Raw genomic sequence first — 18,991 nt, 5'->3', positions numbered from 1 at the left:
GCCCTGCCCCCGGCCCCGCCCGCCGCCCGCCGCAGCCCTGCCCCCCGATCCCGCCCGCCACCCGCGTTGCGAGGATCTGACGTTACCCCCTTGTAGCAACGTTCCACGGCCGTCGCGGGCTCGCTTGGGTCGCTTTCAGCTTGAAATGCCTGACTGGGGAGAAGGCGCGAACTGTGCGCCCCGCGCTCCGGGGAACCTCCGCTTCACGGCTGCAGTCCCCCGCCCCGCAGAGGACTAGAAGGATCCCCAAGGCCTGGACACTCCACTCCACTCCCAGGCTTGGCCTCAGAGCCGTGAGGGGCATCTTTCCAACTCTGGGAAAAGGAACCCCCCCCTGCCCCCATCGGAGCGGCCACATCCCTGACTGCTGAGCAGGCACCTTTGACCTAAGGGCCAGCCCAGCCCCACAGTTAACTGGGCAAGTAACAGGGTTCACAGGCGGAGGGACGACCCACGTGGGCTGGACACCGTGCAGCTACTAAAGAGGCAGTTCAGAGGTCTGCCCTGCCCCCAGGAGTACCTCACTTTTTACTCCAGCGGCCAGGGCCTGACAAGGGACTGCAAGGCCTGGTGCCCAGGGCTCTCCACTGGGCGCCTGGGGACACTCAAGAAGAACCCATTTGCGCCCCCTCTCACATGACCTTCCTCTACTTCCCTGCATGACAGCCCCCACCCCTCAGCCTCCCTCTCCTGCCCCCGTGAGCACCTCACTCAGCCCCCAATTTCCCAAGAGCAGTAAAAAGTATAGAATTGCCTGGCAGTGGGGTGGGGAGGGGGCGCAGAGCAGCACAGAGGAGCAGGGCCCGCAGTTCTCAAAACCTGACCCTTCTGCTAACCCAGGAAAGACAGTCTCCCCGCAGATATTAAACAGGACACGCTTGAGCCACGTAACTTTTATTCACATCCTGTATTTTGGCATTTTCCAGAGGACAGGGAGAGACAAAGTGGGGCAAAGACTGAGGCAGGAGGGCAAGGGGGGGCCTGGCTCCCCATTTGCCTCACATCCCTCCTGGCCCTGCCACACAGGGAGCACACACAAAGGGGGAGGGGAGGCACAGAAGCCCCCTCGGTGGAGGAGGCGGCACAAAGCTACACCCACGCCACACACACACGCCCACCCACACCCACGCACACACACGAACAAGCCCGCTCCACACCGGGCAGGCGGGATCACAGAAGCAGAGCGCTGTGGGGTTAAGGGCAGGGAAGCAACAGTCTCCTCACAGACAGGCGGCAGGCCCCTCCCGCCCCCTCCGACTCCATTCCCAAGGTCTCCCCAGAGCCCCCCCCACCCCACGCTTTGCCTGGCCATTCTCTCCTGGCCTCTAGCTTCTTCCCTGCTGCTGGGGACGAAAAGAAAAGGGGTACCGAGCAGGGAGGTGTCCATCCCTCAGCCCCATTCCTCATGCTGGGCGGTCCGTCCCCCGGGTGCCCTCAGGGCAGGCTCTTAGCTGGCCACTCTCTGGTAGAAGTAGATGTAGCCTAGGTCCTTGGGCGGCTTCTCAGAGGCACACACTTTCTGGTCGTTGTAGATCACCCACCTGAGGAAGGGGGTGGGGAGAAGGGTGAACGACCCAGGCATCCTCTAGTGTGTCTCTCTGATGTGGTCCCTGGACTCGACCCTCGTGTGTCCTTTGCCTTCGGGGGCAAAGCCTCGCAACCTTCTCTGCCTGGGCCCCCAGTCTCAGCCCAGCTGCCTCCTGTCTGAAGGGAGTGTCCCATCTCACAGGGTCGTTTCTACTCTGTCTTCGGACCCCTGTGCTGTCTTTACAGCCCACCCCCACCTATTCCTTTACGGTAGAGGTCAGCAAGCTTTGTCAAGGCCAGACAGGAAATATTTCAGGTTTGCAGGCCACCTGGTCTATGCAGCTATGCAATTTGCCTGCAGCAGTGTGAAAATAGCCAAAGATGATACATAAATGAATGTGGCCGTGGTCGTTAAAACTATTTATAAAAGTGAGTGGCCCAATTCAGCCCTGGAGCCCTAATTTGCCCATCTCTGCCCTCAGGCTTTCCATCAATTTCTGGTGAATTGTGGCCTGCACCAGGCAGTCCCTTATGTTCCCACCCACACCCCACAAATATTCTAGGGTCTTCCAGGATGCCCCTACCCATTCCCTCCACCCCCTCCCCCATTCAGAAGGCACGTGCTGGCTCCTCACCTGCCTTCCTTCTTGATATGGCAGACGTAGTGACCACACATGGTCGAGGTGCCCATGTGACTAATGAAGGCAAAGAGCTGATACTCTGGGGAAGGGGAGAGAGAGCAGAGCAGACAGTGAGGGAGGGGGATGTGTCCAGCAGCTCATGACCAGGGTGGGATTTCAGGGACGGCAGACAGGCTGGGCCCAAGTCTATCTCAGCCTCCCAGGACCCCAGCTTCAGGAGTCACGTCCATGGAAAGAAACTTCTAACGCTGCACCCTCTTGAGGGAAGCAGAGCCGCCTGGCAGTGAAGACCTAGGGGAGCAGATTGGCTAGATTCTCCCCACGACACTCACTTCCAGGACCATCCCGGACTTTAGGTCCCACTGGTATGGACTCGGAGATGGAGTCGGCAGCCGAGCGGCCCTCTGAGATGTCCATGGCAGCTTCTGCGTCCAGGTCATCGATGTGACTGAAGATCCAGTCCACAGCCCGTTCTAAACCGTTGTTCTTGGGGAGGAGGGAAGTGTTACTTTTTTAAAAAGTAAGGTCAGGGTTGAGAAACCCCAGCAAAGGCCTCTGCTCCTTCATCACAGCCATTCAAGGGTGGAGCCCCAGACTGGCCAAACCACAGGGGTAGTCCTCACTTGCTCCTGAGGGGTGGAACCTCACCCCCGCCCCCATCTTCCCAGCGGACCCGTCCTCAGCTGGGGGGCACCCATACCGTGGCCCGCAGGGCTTTCAGGGCCTGGTCCCGGGAGAAGCCCATGGAGACGATGGTGGTCACACAGTCCTCCGGCGGGGGGTCAGCGGCTGCACTCGTGGAGCCAGGCCCGCTGGAGCCAGGCAGGATGAGGGGGTTTGCAAAATCTGGGGATGGAAGTGGTTCAAGTGTTTGGGGGAGATGCTGGCCCTGCCCGCCACCCCCTCCCCGGCTCCAGCTCCCCAGCCCTGCCTACCCGGGTCGTCCATGTGTGACATGACCCAGTTCATGGCGGCCTCGGCCCCGCTGTTGCCGGTGTAGTAGACGGCTTTGCGGCAGGCGTCCATGGGGAAGCCCATCTCCACTAGCTGGATGATGACCGACTCATCCAACATGGGCGCTGCGGGGGAGAAGCATGGGCACAGGGGCCTGACTCCTTGGGCCACTCCCTGCCCCTCCCCCCAGCCCTCTCCCAACCACACGTTCCATGCGTTTTTTCCTCCACGGCCTGGCACCTTATTCCAGAACTAAAATGGCAACACAGCCTCCTGTGGGGCCAGCACTATCCTCAAGGTCTACAGAACTGAGGCCAGAGGCGCCCCAGGGAGCCCCTTCCCTGTTCATTCTCCCACAACAGGCTGTTTCTGGAGTATGAGCTGGAGCCCCCGCCCCGGCCCCCAGATCACGAGGTTACACGGGCAGAGGCAATTAGCCAGCGCTGCTCCACCCACACAGAGAACAGTGGCTGGGGTGCTCTCTCAATCCTCACGTCCATCAAGGGGGCAGAGACAATTTGAAAGGGAGGACAGGAGGAGCACGAAGGACAGGGTCAAGGGGTGGCAGGCAGAGAAGACCCCCATCAGCAAGGGAAAGAGACAGGCAGGAAAAAGAGTCACTAACATGTCGGAGAGGAGAAGTGAGGGGAGCAGAAGGAGTCTTCGTCTTCGTTGCCATAGAAACCAAGGCTACCTTTGGGCTCATCCGGAGTGACCAGGGGTGGGGCAATGTCGGGCAGCTCCTCCTCTCCAGGCTGCAGCCCTGTGCCCCTCAGCTGGGAGATGTCTAGCTCCTCGGGCATCTCGATGGACACATCTAGAAAGCGTACGGTAGGACAAAGGTCACCTCGGCAGATCCCCGAAGCCCTCCTGGGAAGAGCACTCTAGGAATCTCAGGCCCCTACCCCCATCTTGCTCTGTAATAAGATGATGTGCAGAGCAGGACCCACTGCTGTGTGATAAAAATAACCACAGGCTGGGTGGGGGTGTGGGGGTAAGTGAACAGGATTCCAGTCTTAGATCTACCACCAATGAGCCACGAGCCAGAGAGGGGTCTCTGACTGTGCCACAGAACGATTCTGTACTTCCGTGGGGCTCAACTTCTCTAGGAAATGAAGCTAGATCTGGGATTGGCAGTCATCAGGGGCCTATGAGACCCGTAAAAACAAACTGTTTCAAGATTATCAAAATGAAAACATCTTACCAACTGTATAAAAGTAAAACTATGAAAACCACTTTTCCTTGTGTAAGCCATAGCTATAAAATCAAAGAAGTCTTAAACAACAGTGTCCTATGTATAGCACAGCACGCTGTACTCAATATCCTATGATAAATCAACCAAAAAATTAAAAAAGTATATGTATTTAATATAACTGAACAGCTTTGCTCTACAGCAGTAACACCATGTTGTAAGTCAATGATACTTCAATTAAAAAAGGTAGTTAAAATTTTTTTTTAAATCAAAGAAGTCTTAATAATGTTTCCCCTTTCAGAGGAAAGCTGAAGAAGCACTAGTTTACATGTCAAGGCCCCTTCTTTTTCTACCATTTTCTGCTTAACCTCCCTTGCTCGTCCCGGCCACCATACCCAGTTTCTTGGGCACCCAGTCCAAGCCGAAGGTGAACTTCTTGATCTGGATGACCAGGTAGTCGGGGAATGAGGCAAATCGTGTGGTCCTAGAGAAGAGAGAATGGCCTGGTACCCAGAGACGCTGTCCTAAAAGCCCCACCTGTGTCCAGCCTCTCATACATAGAACTAACCACCCTGAAGATAATTTCATGTTTCTTTCCTGCCCTGAACAGGCATCAGAGTGTCTGCAGATGAATGGCAGCAGAAGGTAGGAAGTAGGGGAATGGGGCGGGTCTTAGGGGCAGGAACAGCAAAGGGGCAGGTGGCTGAAATCTCGGAGACCAAAGCACTCTCTCAGATCTCAAGTTCATGCCAGTGACGGGTGAGCAAAAAGTAAGACTATGTGCTAAAAATCTCAGTTCTGTCCACAACTGTTCCTAAGTGCCCATGCTCTGCCAGCACTGGGGAAGTGAGCAGACAGAGGCTTCCTGAAAAGTGACCCCATCCATCCCAAGAGAGACAAAGACTGGCAGGGGCAGGTCAAGGTAACATTTAGCAGTTATCCAAGTCCACTCCTGCCAGGGCCTCTCAGTTCCCCTCAGGCCCCAGGTTACCTGCCTCATGTTACCTTCCAAATCATGGAAGCCTGAGTTCTGACCACAAAGGGATGAGAGAATACAAAACAGGCTGACAGCATCTCGGGGATGACCCTCACGGAGGCCGGGACCCATAGGACTTACTTGACGGCGACTGACTTGGCCTGCAGGGCCGTGCTCCAGAAGTCGTCCACCTGCTCGGGGGCGCCGTAGGCCTCCAGGCAGGAGCTAAAGGGCACCTGGGCCCGAACCAGCTCAGGCAGAGGCAGCTTCTCCTCTTCAGCTTGCCGCTTCTTCTCCTCATACTCCAGAAGCTCCTCTGGTGACAGAAGCAGTGGGTGGACCCTTCAGAGGAGCCGAGCCACATCCCCCCTCAGCCTTGGCCTACTCCCTCTGAGTCCACGGCTATCTCAGCTCCTCTGCCTCCCCAAACCCACCAGACACACGTCTGCCTGTGACCTGGCCTCTTTCTCAGCACAGCTCAGCTGACCAGCTGCACGCAAGGTCAATCCCACACCCCCGCCTGGTCGGCAAGCAGGGATACTGCGGGCTCTGCTCCTGAAAGGCACCCAAGCCCCATCACTGCCAGGCTTCAGACCCCAGGCCCTGGGCGGGTAGCAGGGCACCCACCTTTGTTCAGGGCCGCGTCCATGGGCACAGGCAGCTGCATGATGTAGTCCACTCGCTGGGTGTACTTCACCTTCTCTGTGGCCAGGCACTTGATCTTTTCCTCCACCAGGAAGCGGAACACTTCATTAGGATTTTCGGAGCTCCGGCAATTCCTCTATGGGGAAGAGTCAGGGTGGGGAGGTCTGGACAACCAAGCACTGGGGTGGGGGCCTACAAGAGTCACTGGGGGGTCACGGAGAGAGGGGAGTGGAAGGGAGAGGAGCACAAAGAGGTGCAGGGACAGAAGAGCAGAGCAGAAATCTTCCCTCATCAACCTGTCAGTTCCGGCCCATCCTGGCACTGCAGGACTGCGTGGGAAAGTGCCTGTACTTTCTTTTTTTAATGTGGACCTCCTTTTTTAAAAAGTCTTTACTGGGGACTTCCCTGGTGGTCCAGTGGCTAAGACTCCACCCTCCCAATGCAGGGGGCCCAGGTTCGATCCCTGGTCGGGGAACTGGATGCCACTTGTGGAAACTAATAAGAGTTCACATGCCACAATGAAAGATCAAAGATCCCGTGTGCCAAAACTAAGACCAGCACAGCCAAGTCAATAAATATTAAAAAAAAAAATTACTTATTGAATTTGTTATAATATCGGTTGTTTTGGGTTTCTTGGCCTGGAGGATCCTGGGTTCCCGACCAGGGATTGATCCTGCACCCCCCTGTGCTGGAAGGCAAAGTCTTAACCACTGGACCACCAGGGAAGTCCCCTGTGCTTTCTTTCTAAGCACCAAATGCTCGCCTATCATTTTCTTTGGGAGCACCCTTCATCAGGCTGCGAGCATAACAAGTGTCCTCAGGTGCAAACACCACTTTCAGGAAAGGCTCAGTGCTCGGGGTCACTGGGGTGGGGCTGGGCTAGGGCTGACAGAGGAGGAGGAACGAGTGAGCAGCAGGAAGAAGGGAGGGAGTGAACTAAAGTGCAGGTAGACAGGAGGAGAGTGAAGATCGCCCCATCTTCCCTGTCCTCACCTCCACCATGTTGATAAGGTGCAGGAAGAACTCTTGGGCATCCTGCTGCCGGTTGGTGGAGAACTCGGGGTGACCCTTGCCAATGAGGGCCTTGAACATCCGAGGGGCAATGCCATCTTGGACTTCCTAGGCAGAGTTGGGGCAGCCATTCAGCCGGGGCCTGAGAGGCCACCAAGAGGCCTTCTTTAGACGCCTCCCAGATGGATCTCAGTTTCCCCACCATTCCAGAGCCTGAGAGGGACGGAGGTCCAGACCCACCTTCTGCTCCGTTACCTGCTCCCCATCGCCCGACTCTGGTGCTGGCTTGGAATACTCCCCCGAGAGCAGCCCGTGGCCCAGCTTGGCCCTGTGGCATCACCCAAGAGAACCATTTAGCTTCCGTCTGACACCACCAATCTACCCCTTACCTCCCCAACTGAACCCCTGCTCAAACCCCCTTAGGCAACTCTCTTAAATGTGAACCACCTTAGATTCCATGGGAACCCAACTCAAGGCAGACAGCACGCTTGCAAGACAGCCATCGGAAAGTGTCTAGCTGGCCAGAGGCTACACTGTTGCTCCCTTCAGGGGGTCATGGAGAGGAAAGAGGGCACACAGGCCCGACTACGTACACCTGGGTGCTGAAGTCCTGGGTGGGGTCCGTTGGGGCATTCTGGAAGATCTTTTCCAGCTTATCCACGTACCTGAGCCAAGGGAAGGATCACTGAAGGGGCTGTGGCCAGGCCCAGAGGAAAAGGGAAAGGAGCGGTCATCTACCAGTTCAGGGAACAGGTCCCTCCAGAGTGGGGAGACATGTGTTTGACACTTGGAGTCCATGTCTTTCCAGCAACCCGCCTTCCCTCCCCTTTCCAAACCGGTCAGCATGCAGGGTACACAAGCCTCTGCCCCGAGACGGAGCTACGGGATGGGAGAAGACACTCAGAAGGATAAATACAGTTCATATTCTTTGAATAGAACGTGTCAGTATGTTCTAAATTTTCACGTGTGTCTCAGGCCTTCTATTTAGACAGGATGCTCACTTCCCCAACCCTAACTTGCCTTTCTTCTGTCTCCATGTCCCAGCCCTCCCCTCTCCCCCATGAGATGCTCATCTGATGTCACTGGCCCAAAATAAAGAGCACCTGTTGGCCCTTGAGCCCATCAGGAGGCCTGGAAGAGCCCTGGGACTGAGCATCTGGCCCCACCAGTGGGCTCGTGTATAAGCAACTTCACAACCTGCTCCCCGGCATGTACCAAGAACCAAGACTGAGCTAGAACAGAGGTCCTGAGGGCACCAGAGGTGGGCGCCCAGAGACTGGCCGCTAGGAGAGAGCTGGGGGTCAGGGCACAGAGCCAGGGGGCTGGCTGCGGAGAGAGGGCCTGGGGGCGGGGGCTGGCGGCGGGGGTAAGGAGGACTCACTTCCTCTGGAAGTCGGGGATGCTGAAGAGCACCTGGACCACCGAGTTGAGGTAGCAGCTGTTGCCCAGGTTGCGGATGCCAGTGTAGCCGGGCCCGGACAGCGGCTTGAGCGGCACCGCTGACTCCTGGATCAGCTCCCACTCACCGATGCGCTGGTTCATGTCTATCTCCAGCTCCGTCATCGTCTTGTCCGTCTGCGCGGGAGGAGGCACTTCAGACCTGCGTCTTTTTTTCTTTTTAATTTGGCTGCGCCAGGTCTTAGTTGGGGCATGTGGAATCTACTTTCCTGACCTGGGATTGAACCCAGGCCCTCTGCACTGGAAGCACAGGCTTTTAGCCACTAGACCACCAGGGAAGCCCCAGACCTGTGTCTTTTATGTTCTAAAACATAGTCTAGGATGAGAGCCAGCTGGAGAGAGCCTGGAACATGCTTGAATTATGGACCCAGACATGGAAGGCCCATTGGGCATCCCCCAGTGCAAGTTCTGGAAGGCCACAGGCAACCAACCGTCCAGGGGCCCATCAGGCAGCAGGCCTCCGCCCACATGAGGGGATGAAATGAACATGACATCCCCTAGCTGAAATGTTCCTCCACCCTGAAGCCACCCCTTCTCACTCAGATCCCCACCCCAGCATCGCTTCCTCCGTCCCCTGGGCCCGGCGACCCCTGCTAGAAACTGCGCACAGTCATGGTCATTCCCTGACCCGCACAAGCAGACAATGGACGCCTGCGTCTCATCTGGTAGAAGCCTACAAGCCAAGGACCACCCCTGCCTCATTCAGAGTGACCAGCACACAGCAGGTGCTCAGTAATAGTTGCTGAACGATGAAATGATTCTACAAGGCTTTTCACAGGCAGCCCACGAATCCTGGGAACTGGGGTTACCGTGGCATCTCTCCCCACCTTGTCGCCTCACCCTCAGCCTTGGGCAAGGAGGGCGGGCCTGACAGGCAGGGATGAGAGAATCTGAGCGGAGGGCGGTCTCACCTTCTGCATCTTCAGCATGTCGATACCAAAGTGGGACAGGTGCTCGGCCAGATTGGGATCCAGGACCATGTCGTCCTCGTCGTACGAGTACACATCTAGTGTGGGAGGCAGGAGCAGAGTCAGGGGGAGGGCAGTTCAGGCCCCACCCAACCACCGAGCCCACCCCCTGCCCTGAGAGGCTTGGTGGGACAGCTGGACGAGCCCAGAGGGCAACGCTCCTGGCTCCCTCAAGCGTCAGTGAGGCCTTGAGCCCTTCTTGGATTGGCTGTCAGAGAAGATGCAATCAACAGGGCGAGGGCTGGAACTGGTTGTGTCTCCACGCAGCAGGAGGAGGTTCAAGAGTGAAGTGAGTTTGGAAGAAGACTTACTCTCTTACTTACAAGAGAATGACGGTCACCACTAGGAAGGGGACTGGGGTTTTGGGGGGCTATCTGAAAGTTCTGTTTTATCTGCAATATTTTCATTGTTTATCAGGAGACTGCACTCATGCCTTGTTCATGTCATGTGAAATGAGTAGTGGTTCAGACCCAGTGATGTCCACGTGGAGGGGGCGGGGTGTACCAGCTCCGTCGGGAGTGATGGTGCCCAGCTTGACGGCCAGGGGGTAGCCCGTCTCCCGGAAGTGCTCCACAGCGTGGTTGTTGCCCCCGCTGCCGTCGAAGTAGCGCCGGCCACACAGGATGGAGCCATCCGTGAGGTTGAGCCACAGGTTCTCCCGCATGTCGCACTTGGAGCACTTCCAGCCACTGACCCCGGGGAAGAAAACGAGCCGAGTACAGGTCAGCGGTTTACGGGAGCGGTTGATGGGCAGACGGGGCTCTGCAGCTTCTCCCCTGGTCCAAGGCCTCTCTCCTCTCCTCTCCTTGGGACATCCCCTCCCCGAGTCCAGCTCCTCATGAGTCTCCCTCCTTATTCTGCTCCTGAGCCTCTCTCCCTCCAGACTCCCAGGAGGGTGACCACTCGCCCCTGCTCTGCAGGTCACGCCCCAAGGTTGGGGGGGCGGGGACAGGCCTCACCAGGGAGGGATCCGAGCAGGGTTGTCCAGCTGCTTGAGGTTGAAGGCATGCTTAGACACCTGTCGCACTTCCCCATCCCAGGCCTGCACCTCCTGCTTGCGGGAGGCTGAGTCGGCTGATAGGAGGGCCTCCACCGCGCTGGTCACCTGGGGGAAGCAGAGGGTCAGAGGCGGGACCCAGTTCTCAGCCCCACCCGCCCCTCAGTCTTCAGCTTTCCTGGAGCTTGCCCACCACACTGCTGCTCTGACCCCGCCTGCCCCAGAATCTTCAGTAGGGTGGGAAGGTATTTGTACCCGATCTCTGACAATGTCGGGCAGTCCCCCTAGCCCATCCCGGGCTATTTCCAGGTAATCCGGCAGAATGACGATCTTTACATCCTCATCGTATTCAAACTTCTCCTCGTTGAGGTCAAACCCGCCTTCGACACCTGGTAAGACAAGAAAGGAGCTGGGGCGGTGGGGTGGGGTAATGGGGGAGGGAGTGCGAGTAGGATGACCACAAGGGGACTCCCCTCCTCTGATACAGTGCTTCACCTTGCCCCCTCCAGGGTCCCAGGGCCACTGACCAGGCCCCTCCTTTGAGGGCTTTCCTAGCACCTCTGAGAGCAGGAAAGACCAGCTCAGGGAAGAGAACAGGATGTCACTGACGCTCACCGATGGCCAGTCGGGTGGGTTTCTTGCGGGGAGGGTCTCCAGTGCCTGCGGTCGCATCTTCCTCTTTCTACAGTGAGGCAGGAAGGGCACGATCAGCCCCAGCACCAGGGAAGGGATAAACGGACAATGGATGGACGGGGATGGAGTGGGTTAATCTCAGATGAGAAGGGAGCTAAAAAAAAATCACACGTGCTGAGTTTTAATGGCCCCAGCAAAAGCAGGTGGGGGGGCGGAAATGAGGCCCCTGGGAGGTCAGGACGGGACAGACAGATTCAACCTGGTGGCCCAGCAGGATGAGCCTGAGGGCAGCAGGTCTTGCTTACCGGGCGCCGGGTCCGCCGGAGGTGCAGGTAGACGCGCTGGCCAGTCTTGTTAAAATGTCTCTCCACATACTGTTTTCCAAAGCCCAGGAATGTGTTCATGCAGATGTAGAGGCCACCCTCAGACTCCTGCAGGACAACAGGCAGGGGCAGAAACATGGGCGGGATGAAGATTGGCCAGGGGAAGGCAAGACCTGGGGTTAGAAATGGGTGGCTTCCGGAAGCAAGGTCTGTCCTCAAACACTGTGTGGCTTCTGGCAAGTCACCTATTAGCCTTTCAGGACCTGGTACATGGCTAAGAGTCTCCCCATCCTCCTGTGACTTTGGCAACGGCCAACAAGGACACCAGGGCTGAGCAATGCCTGTCAGTCACCACTCCTCTTCCTTCTTTGAAGCCCTCCAGTCAACGCAAAGAACTCCCTTGATCTTCCTGGAGCCTTGAGATCCAGAGTGAGTTGGGATCAACTACTACAGACCTGGGAAGAACTCCATGTCAGACACTGAACCTAAACCAGGAACACCATGACCAACCCCACCTGACCATCAAGATTCAGCAAACCTTCCAGACTGGAGGAGAAGAGATACTAGCATCTGAAAATGACATCTAACCCCTGGGCTTGCCAGCAAGATCACACCTTTCCTTCACCTCACTCTACCAGGTGATCAAACCCTGGCCCACACTGGTTTCATCTCCTCTTTCCTGCTAAAGGCTGGCTCCAAGGGACCCATGTGCTGCTTGGGGCTCACAGCTGAACCAGGACCCCGTCTGGCAAGGATAAGAAGCCCAGCCTTCTCCAGCCACCACCTGGATGCCTCTCCCACCCCGTCCCCCACCCCCACCACCACCAATAACCAAATCTCCAAGAAGTCCCATCAACCTCCAATTTCAAAGCCATTCCCCTTCTGGAACAATCTAGCAACACTTTCTGAGACAGCCAGAATACACACTGCCCAGGAAAAAACCAGGGAAAAGACAAGTGTCCACTGTAAATCACAGCAGAGGAGGGGACATGGGCTTTCCCCAACCTGAGCAAGTCTACCAGTGCTCTTGTGAAAAGGGTGCTGGAGAAGGGGGAGGAGGAAACTGGAGACTACAGAGTCTTCTCTCAGATCCAAGCAACAACAAGGCATGTTCTTTCTGGAATTAAAGCCTCAGTGGCCTTGAAAAATTCTCTGCTGGGAATTAAAAATAGGGCAGTTCTCCATCCCATAGATCGCTCTGTACCACTCCTGAGAACTGTGCGGGTTACAAAATTTATGAACAAATAGAGCGTTTCTCATCAGGGATGTCACATAAACTCTTTCTACCATGAACCCAATTTAAAGATAATCAAATATGCCGGAAGTTGGTTACCAAAGCCAACCAATGGAGACCTCTTGACAGGGAAGAGAGAAGAAAAGTATAATGAGATCAAAACCCCTTTTGGATTATTCAAACCATTACTAAGGAGACAGGAGTATAGAAAGGGAGACTTCTACCATCTGTTGATAATTAAGGAAAAAAATCTTTTCTTCCTGAGAAAGACAGAGCTTCACCATCCATGCACTTGATAAACTGGGAGGCCTGTGGGAGCTCTGCAGTGATTAAACTCCTCTGTTGCCAATAAAAGATGCTGATTCCACCAAGGACTGGGAATCCCAAAGTTCTGCTCTGAGCAGCTGTCCTCTTTACATTCTGCCAAAGCTAGACTTCAGAGAAGCAGCATGGTTGTCTGAGGCCCAGATCAAAGCCTAGCAAACCAAGCAACCCACAAATCACAGTGATGACCCTGAAATGGGCCTTAGATCACCCTGCTATACTCAGTACTGGCGATGCATTAATGAAGCCTTTCCACTCTGACTTGCAGTTTTCCCAGCCATGAGTTGGTCTGGCTGAACACCCTGGGCAGGGCCCACAGCGGCTTGAGGGAGGGGTGGGGGTGGGGGGGGCGGATCCCAGCCAGGCTGCTGCCCTCAGTTCAGGCTCTGGCCTGGCTGGAGGCTTGTGTCTGCCTGACGGTGTCACAGGAAGGCAGAACTGCAGGAAGGGAGGTACCGGGTGGAGCCTGCCAAACGTGAAGCACGGTGTGGGTGGTGGCTTTGTCTAACTAGTCAGGAGTGGGAGTGGGATGGGAAAGAAGCCTTAGTGTCCCCCACGAAAGAAACCATCTCTCTGGGAATACTTTTCAAAGGTTTCCCTCTGCTCTCTCTGATGGACGGGAGAAAGAAAGGGGGCTGAGGCCATGATTTACCTCAAAGGAGAAACGACTAGAGCTTTCCTCTCCTCTTCCCCCGCCCCCTCAACCCCCCACCCAATGACCCACCTCCCCGCCCCCTGACCATATTAACCATGGGTGGAGGCTCTATAACTCAGCCTTTCTCAGAACCAGCCTTCTTCAAGGCCACTTCCAGGCTACTAGGCACCTGGGAACTGCAGTCCCCACCCTACTACCCCCAACCCGGGCTCAGAACAGCGGGGTGGTAGTGGGGGGTGGGGGTCGCCCCATCCCTCCCACACGAGACTACAAAACCCGGAGAGCCATGCGCGACAGGCAAGGCCAACTCCCAGGCTTTCGCAGGGGTCCACGTGGGAGATGTAGTCCGGCAACTGGGTGGAGCCTCTAGCTTAGAACGTCAATGAGGGGAGTGAGCGACTACAATCCCCACAGTACTCCACGAGACGAGGAGCGGGTGGGGCGGGCGCGGTGGCTTTCGGGAGTGGTAGTCAGACGACAGCTCGCACGAATTCAAAGCAACGGCAGGAGTAGCGTGGAAGACTACAAGTCCCATGGTGCACCGCAGGGAGGCGGTGGCCCAAGCCTTGCAGGCCCCGGCAGAATGACCAGGGAGATGGAAGTCGTGCTCGCTGCGGGCGTGGGGAATGGGCTTACCGGTGTGTCGAAGGAGAAGGCGCACTCGTCTTTGTGGACCCGGTCTCCAGCCTTGGGGACCCGGATCGTCGGTAATACTGACAGCAGCGCCTCCTCACTCAGCTCCGCCATGACACCGGCACCAGCTCCTCCACACACAGCGGTTCTCACCGCTTCTAGTCCCCCCTACCCTTCCGTCCAATGAGCACCACTCGTTAGGGGCATGCGCCGAAGGGAAGACACGCGAGACTGGCAGTTGGACCGAGCCTGCCCGCTAGTGCTCCGCCCTCTGCCCGCCTCTTGACCATCGCCAATGAAAAGCGCTTCTAATGCAATCGATGGTCGAAAGAGCCAATCCCACTCCTCCAGGGCAAAGCGCACGTAGAGCAGCGAGGTGGGCCCAGGAGTTTTGCTGCCGAGACTCTGGGACCCTACAGTGCATTCGCGTATCTTTTATTGAAGAGCAGAAACTGATGGTTGTTTAAACCAGTCAATCCCGGAAACTTTCCTGGGACACCTGTCCAATGGGAAAATTAAAGGGCAGCTGTAGTCTTGGTATTTGAAAAGGGGCTATCCAATGAGGCGGGGTTCGAGAGGGCTAGTGTTGAGTGATTGCTAACTACGTCGACCAATGAGGATTACTATCTTTCTGGCCTTAGAAAAAAAATGTTCGTAATTCCGTCTCCAGCAGGATATGTAAATAATAGCGTACTAACTCATGATTCTATTTTTTAATAAAATCACTTCATTTTGAAACCGAAGGTCTCTTACGCGAAGATTAGCATCCCGCAAAATCTCACAACCGGCAACCGGGTACGGAACAAAAGTCCCCTTAGCAAGGAGGCGTCACCCCGGCGAGTCAAGCCGCTGCCTATTGGCCCCACGGACCCATGATAGACGTTCAGGCAGCCCAATGGCTTCCTTCACTGGAGGCGGGACTCACAGGGACGGCCTATAGGAGCCGGCATCGATTCAGCCAATAGGGTCCGGGCAGGGGCGTGGCGGGAAGTTTGAAACTCAGCTTCGGGAGTTAAGGATTGAGCCACTTGGAACCCAGAGGTGAAATTGGGGCCCGGTAAGGGATTTGAATAAATTAGTGAATAATTTAGAGGGCCCAGCAGGCCCTGAAGGAGTTGCCTTGTCTACTGTATTAGTCATCATCCCCGCAGAGACCTCTGGCCCGGCGGCCAGGCCGTTTCTCAGTGGGGAACGGGGGGAGATGGGGTGGTCTGGAGTCAAAGGTCGAACGTGGTCGCCGTAAGGGCTGAGACCTGAGTCATTTCTTGCAGGCATACCCTCCTCTCCTGGGCCGGGCCCTGCCCCATCCTATTTCTGCTGGTTACAATGGGCTCAGCTAAGAGCGTCCCAGTCACTCCAGCGCGGCCTCCGCCGCACAACAAGCTTCTGGCTCGAGTGGCGGACCCCCGTTCACCCAGCGCCGGCATCCTGCGCACTCCCATCCAGGTACACAGGGGTGGCATGGAGGAGGCAGCGAATCTGTCTCAGTTTCGGAGTCCCTAAGAGAGTCCTAATCTGAGAGAACTCTCCCTTTCCCCAGTACCCCTCGCCTTTGAGGCCTTATTTTCCATATTCTCAATCCCGGTAAAGTAGGCTGAATATCTGAGGGCCTTTGCAATTCCCGTCTGCAGTATGGATCTAAGGCTACAGACCTGGGAGGGGAGATTTGAGGGCCCAGACTCGTTCTAGCCTTTGGTCCTGACAGGTAGAGAGCTCCCCACAGCCAAGCCTGCCAGCAGGGGAGCAGGTGGAGGGACCTAAGCTGGTCCAGGACTCAGATCCCCGCTCCCCTACCCTTGGCATTGCACGGACACCTATGAAGACGAGCGGAGGTAAGTGTTGGGCCCAATGCTGTCATCCTCCTGCTTTGAACCCATGTCTTTCTTTTCTCAACACTTTGCTGTCTCTCAATGACTTCTCTTCTCCCAATCCCTCACTGACCAGGGCGCGAATCCTAAGGCCCATGTATCCCTTCCTCCTTGCTGAATGACTTGTGACAGATGGTCACTATCTCATGTCACTTCTCCCCTCCCCAGATCCCCCAAGTCCACTGGTGAAACAACTGAATGATGTATTTGAGACCGAAGACCCCAAATTAAGCCTTCCCCCCGAAGCTATTCTGCCCCTAGAGACAACTTCATCTCCTCGACTGGACTTGCCTCTGGGCACCCAGGTTTCCGTTGAAGACCAGGTGCCTCCTGGGAGCCGGACTGAGCTCCCTGCCGAGCAGGTGTTTGCCAAGGAGAAAACAGGACATGCCTCAGAAACGCCTGTGGCCAGCCAGGTCTCAGACAAGCCCTTGCGAGACCCCGAGACTCCTCGATCTTCAGGTACAGAATCTAAGGGCACAGGATGGGGAGGAGCACTCTGGGATAACATCCACAGATGGACGGAGGAGGAATAACCTGAAAGCCCCTAACCTTGGCTGCTTGTTTTAATTCCTTACTCACTTGAGGTTCTATGTGTGTGTGCCTGTGTGTGTATGTGTGTGTGTGTTAATTCACTTATGTTGTGTCTGACTCTTTTCAACCCTGTGGACTGTAGCCTGCTAGGCTCCTCTGTCCATGGGATTCTCCAGGCAAGATACTGGAGTGGGTTGTCATGCCCTCCTCCAAGGGATCGTCCCGACCCAGGGATCAAACCCGTGTCTCTTATGTCTCCTGCACAGGTTCTAAGCGCAGCAGGCGGAAAGCAAACAGCAAAGTGCCAGGGAGGTCTCCTCTCACCGTCCTGCAGGATGACAACTCCCCCGGGGCTCTGACCCCACGACAGGTAAAGGGTGAGCGGGTGAAAGCTGTTACTAGGAAATCCAGAGTAATGATGGGGGCCTTTTCCCCACCCAGTCTTCTCTCCATGAACAGCCTCCTGCCCTCCCTCACCTTGCCCTATGCCTTTTGCAGGGTAAGCAGCCTTCCCTGAGTGAAAACTTTAGGGAACTAAAGGAAGGGGCCGTTCTGGGAACTGGACGACTTCTGAAAACTGGAGGACGAGCATGGGAGCAAGGCCAGGGTCATGACAAGGAAAACCGGCACTTCCCTTTGGTGGAGAACTAGACCGTGCCTGGCTCCAGCACCAGACTCCCCAAGGGCCTGGCCGTGTTCTGGGTCCTCCCACCCCTTCTTGCCCTGGGAGACTGGAAAGGTTCGTTCTCTTAACTCCCCCTAAACTGCCAAGCCTGGGACTCAGAGCTTCGTTGGTTTTCTTTGTGTCTGATGTATTTCTGTGTATTAAAGCAAGTGATTTTAAGTTATATTTTTAAGTGTTATACCTAAACTGTGCACTGGGTCTCCTGTCTGCAGAAAGCCTGGAGGGGGCTTGTGTTCCCTGGCCTAACTGTCCCCATGCTGGCACCTCCAAGCCTCATCTACACACCTCCCCTAAATCCCAGGGTTCCCCAGGGTGCTGACCTTGGCCCTTTCCTCTGGCTGTCCCTGGATGTTTACTTCTGGGGCCCTTTTTTTAAAATTGGAGTGTAGTTGCTTTACACTGCTGTGTCAGTTTCTGCTGTACAACAAAGTGAATCAGCCATACATATACATATATCCCTTCTTCCTTGGATTTTCTTACAATTTAAGTCACCACAGAGCACTGAGTGGAGTTCCCTGTGCTATACAGTAGTTTCTCATTAGTTATCCATTTTAACACTGCTGTTGTTGCTGTTGTTCAGTCGCTAACTCAAGTCTGACTCTTTGTGATCCCATGGACTGCAGCACTCCAGGCTTCCCTGTCCTTTACTGTTTACTGGAGTTTGCTCAAACTCATGTCCATTGAGTCGGTGATGCCATTCTACCATCTCATCCTCTGTCGTTCCCTTTTCCTCCTACCTTCAATCTTTCCCAGCATCAGGGAAAGTAAGTCAGCTCTTCACATCAGGTGGCCAAAGTATTGGAGCTTCAACTTCAGCATCAGTCCTTTCAACGAATATTCAGGGTTGATTTCCTTTAGGATTGACTGGTTTGATCCTATACACAGTAGTGTATATATGTCAATCCCAATCTCCCAATTCATCCCACCACCACCCCTTCCCCCCACTTCTGGGGCTTCAACTGTCCGTCATCCAATTTCTGGTAACACCCAGGCCTCTGTACCTAACCCTCACCTTCATCCGGCTGCCCCAGAGGCACTTCAGAGTCAACTTGTCTGAAGCTGAATGTGTGCTCTTCCCCCGTAGTTACTCCTCCTCCCCTCACCGGGTGAATGACAGCACTCTCCACCCGGTTGTCAAGCCCTAACCTTGGCCATCATCTCAAATCTTCCCCTCCGAATATCCCATATCCTAGCCCTGGGTCACTTCCTCCTGGTCATTCCATATCTTCCTCTCTTTCCCGTCCCTTCCCTCCCCACTCTGTCCCGCCACTCCTGCATGTCTTGCCACCTGCCTCCTACCTTGTTTACCTCCATTCCCTCGGGGCTCCCCCTGCCCCCATTTCATCCCCCCTGCACTGCTATGAGGGCGATGTTCCCAAGAAGCATCACTGATTATTACTACTCTGCTCGAAACTCTTGAGTTGTTCCCCATTGCCTATAGCTCTCTATAGACCTTTGGTAATCTGATTCCTTCTCAACATAACCTTTCTGTGCAAACACACTTGTACCCACCAAAGGCGGTGTTGAGCTGTCGTGCAGATCCCACTGCAGATCCCACTCTACCCCAGCCACCTTCTCCTCCTGACCCATCTCAGGCCTTGGCCCTGAGGCCTGAATTTCTGCCTCCACTCTCCCTTCTGCCTGCAGCTATCTGGTACCCAACCTCTATCACCACACTTGTAATACTGCATTACTTAAGTGGGACCTGTGTCTTTCCGGAAGAGGAGAGGGTG

General features: G+C 55.6%; 2 protein-coding genes across 5 annotated transcripts; one reads left to right on the top strand and one right to left on the bottom strand.

Annotated features, from left to right (window-relative positions):
* Positions 1 to 878: 878 nt before the first annotated feature.
* Positions 879 to 14,411, bottom strand: USP5 (ubiquitin specific peptidase 5). Of its 3 annotated transcripts, none has more exons than XM_006065846.3 (20): positions 14,175 to 14,411; positions 11,308 to 11,433; positions 10,985 to 11,051; positions 10,625 to 10,758; positions 10,332 to 10,477; positions 9,877 to 10,061; positions 9,316 to 9,410; positions 8,328 to 8,521; positions 7,540 to 7,611; positions 7,202 to 7,274; positions 6,929 to 7,054; positions 5,918 to 6,071; positions 5,432 to 5,606; positions 4,710 to 4,798; positions 3,748 to 3,939; positions 3,104 to 3,247; positions 2,869 to 3,014; positions 2,501 to 2,654; positions 2,163 to 2,247; positions 879 to 1,541 (listed from the first exon to the last, which is right to left on the bottom strand). In XM_006065846.3, exons 1-20 carry the CDS (start codon positions 14,283 to 14,285, stop codon positions 1,448 to 1,450), a joined length of 2,562 nt encoding a protein of 853 aa, XP_006065908.1. In that variant the 5' UTR covers positions 14,286 to 14,411; the 3' UTR covers positions 879 to 1,447. The 3 variants fall into 3 exon arrangements, with proteins under 3 accessions (XP_006065908.1, XP_006065907.1, XP_006065909.1); XM_006065845.3 differs by having other exon boundaries at positions 7,187 to 7,274; positions 14,175 to 14,410; XM_006065847.3 differs by having other exon boundaries at positions 3,817 to 3,939; positions 7,187 to 7,274; positions 14,175 to 14,407.
* A 657-nt stretch (positions 14,412 to 15,068) lies between these two features.
* Positions 15,069 to 17,421, top strand: CDCA3 (cell division cycle associated 3). 2 transcript variants are annotated; one of them, XM_006065844.3, is made up of 6 exons: positions 15,069 to 15,212; positions 15,443 to 15,617; positions 15,877 to 16,003; positions 16,208 to 16,501; positions 16,840 to 16,943; positions 17,072 to 17,421. In XM_006065844.3, the coding sequence occupies exons 2-6, from the start codon at positions 15,498 to 15,500 to the stop codon at positions 17,222 to 17,224; spliced, it is 798 nt and encodes a 265-aa protein (XP_006065906.1). In that variant the 5' UTR covers positions 15,069 to 15,212; positions 15,443 to 15,497; the 3' UTR covers positions 17,225 to 17,421. The 2 variants fall into 2 exon arrangements, with proteins under 2 accessions (XP_006065906.1, XP_006065905.1); XM_006065843.3 differs by having other exon boundaries at positions 15,070 to 15,228.
* Positions 17,422 to 18,991: the final 1,570 nt, after the last annotated feature.

The sequence above is a fragment of the Bubalus bubalis genome, chromosome 4 (assembly GCF_019923935.1).
Source record: "Bubalus bubalis isolate 160015118507 breed Murrah chromosome 4, NDDB_SH_1, whole genome shotgun sequence".
Lineage (NCBI taxonomy): Eukaryota > Metazoa > Chordata > Mammalia > Artiodactyla > Bovidae > Bubalus > Bubalus bubalis.
The sequence above is the reverse complement of the archived record's forward strand: the minus strand, read 5'-3'. Positions and strand labels throughout refer to the sequence as shown.

Bases quoted from the DNA above. Each gene is read 5' to 3' on its own strand.
- USP5 (XM_006065845.3), bottom strand. From the start codon at position 14,285: ATGGCGGAGCTGAGTGAGGAGGCGCTGCTGTCAGTATTACCGACGATC. The intron at 10,062-10,331 runs GTGAGGCCTGTC...CCCCGGGGTCAG, and splicing joins CCTGCTCGGATCCCTCCCTG to TGGCTGGAAGTGCTCCAAGT. The intron at 2,248-2,500 runs GTGAGTGTCGTG...CCCCTTCCCCAG, and splicing joins AGTCCGGGATGGTCCTGGAA to AGTATCAGCTCTTTGCCTTC.
- CDCA3 (XM_006065844.3), top strand. From the start codon at position 15,498: ATGGGCTCAGCTAAGAGCGTCCCAGTCACTCCAGCGCGGCCTCCGCCG. The intron at 15,618-15,876 runs GTACACAGGGGT...TGGTCCTGACAG, and splicing joins TCCTGCGCACTCCCATCCAG to GTAGAGAGCTCCCCACAGCC. The intron at 16,502-16,839 runs GTACAGAATCTA...TCTCCTGCACAG, and splicing joins CGAGACTCCTCGATCTTCAG to GTTCTAAGCGCAGCAGGCGG.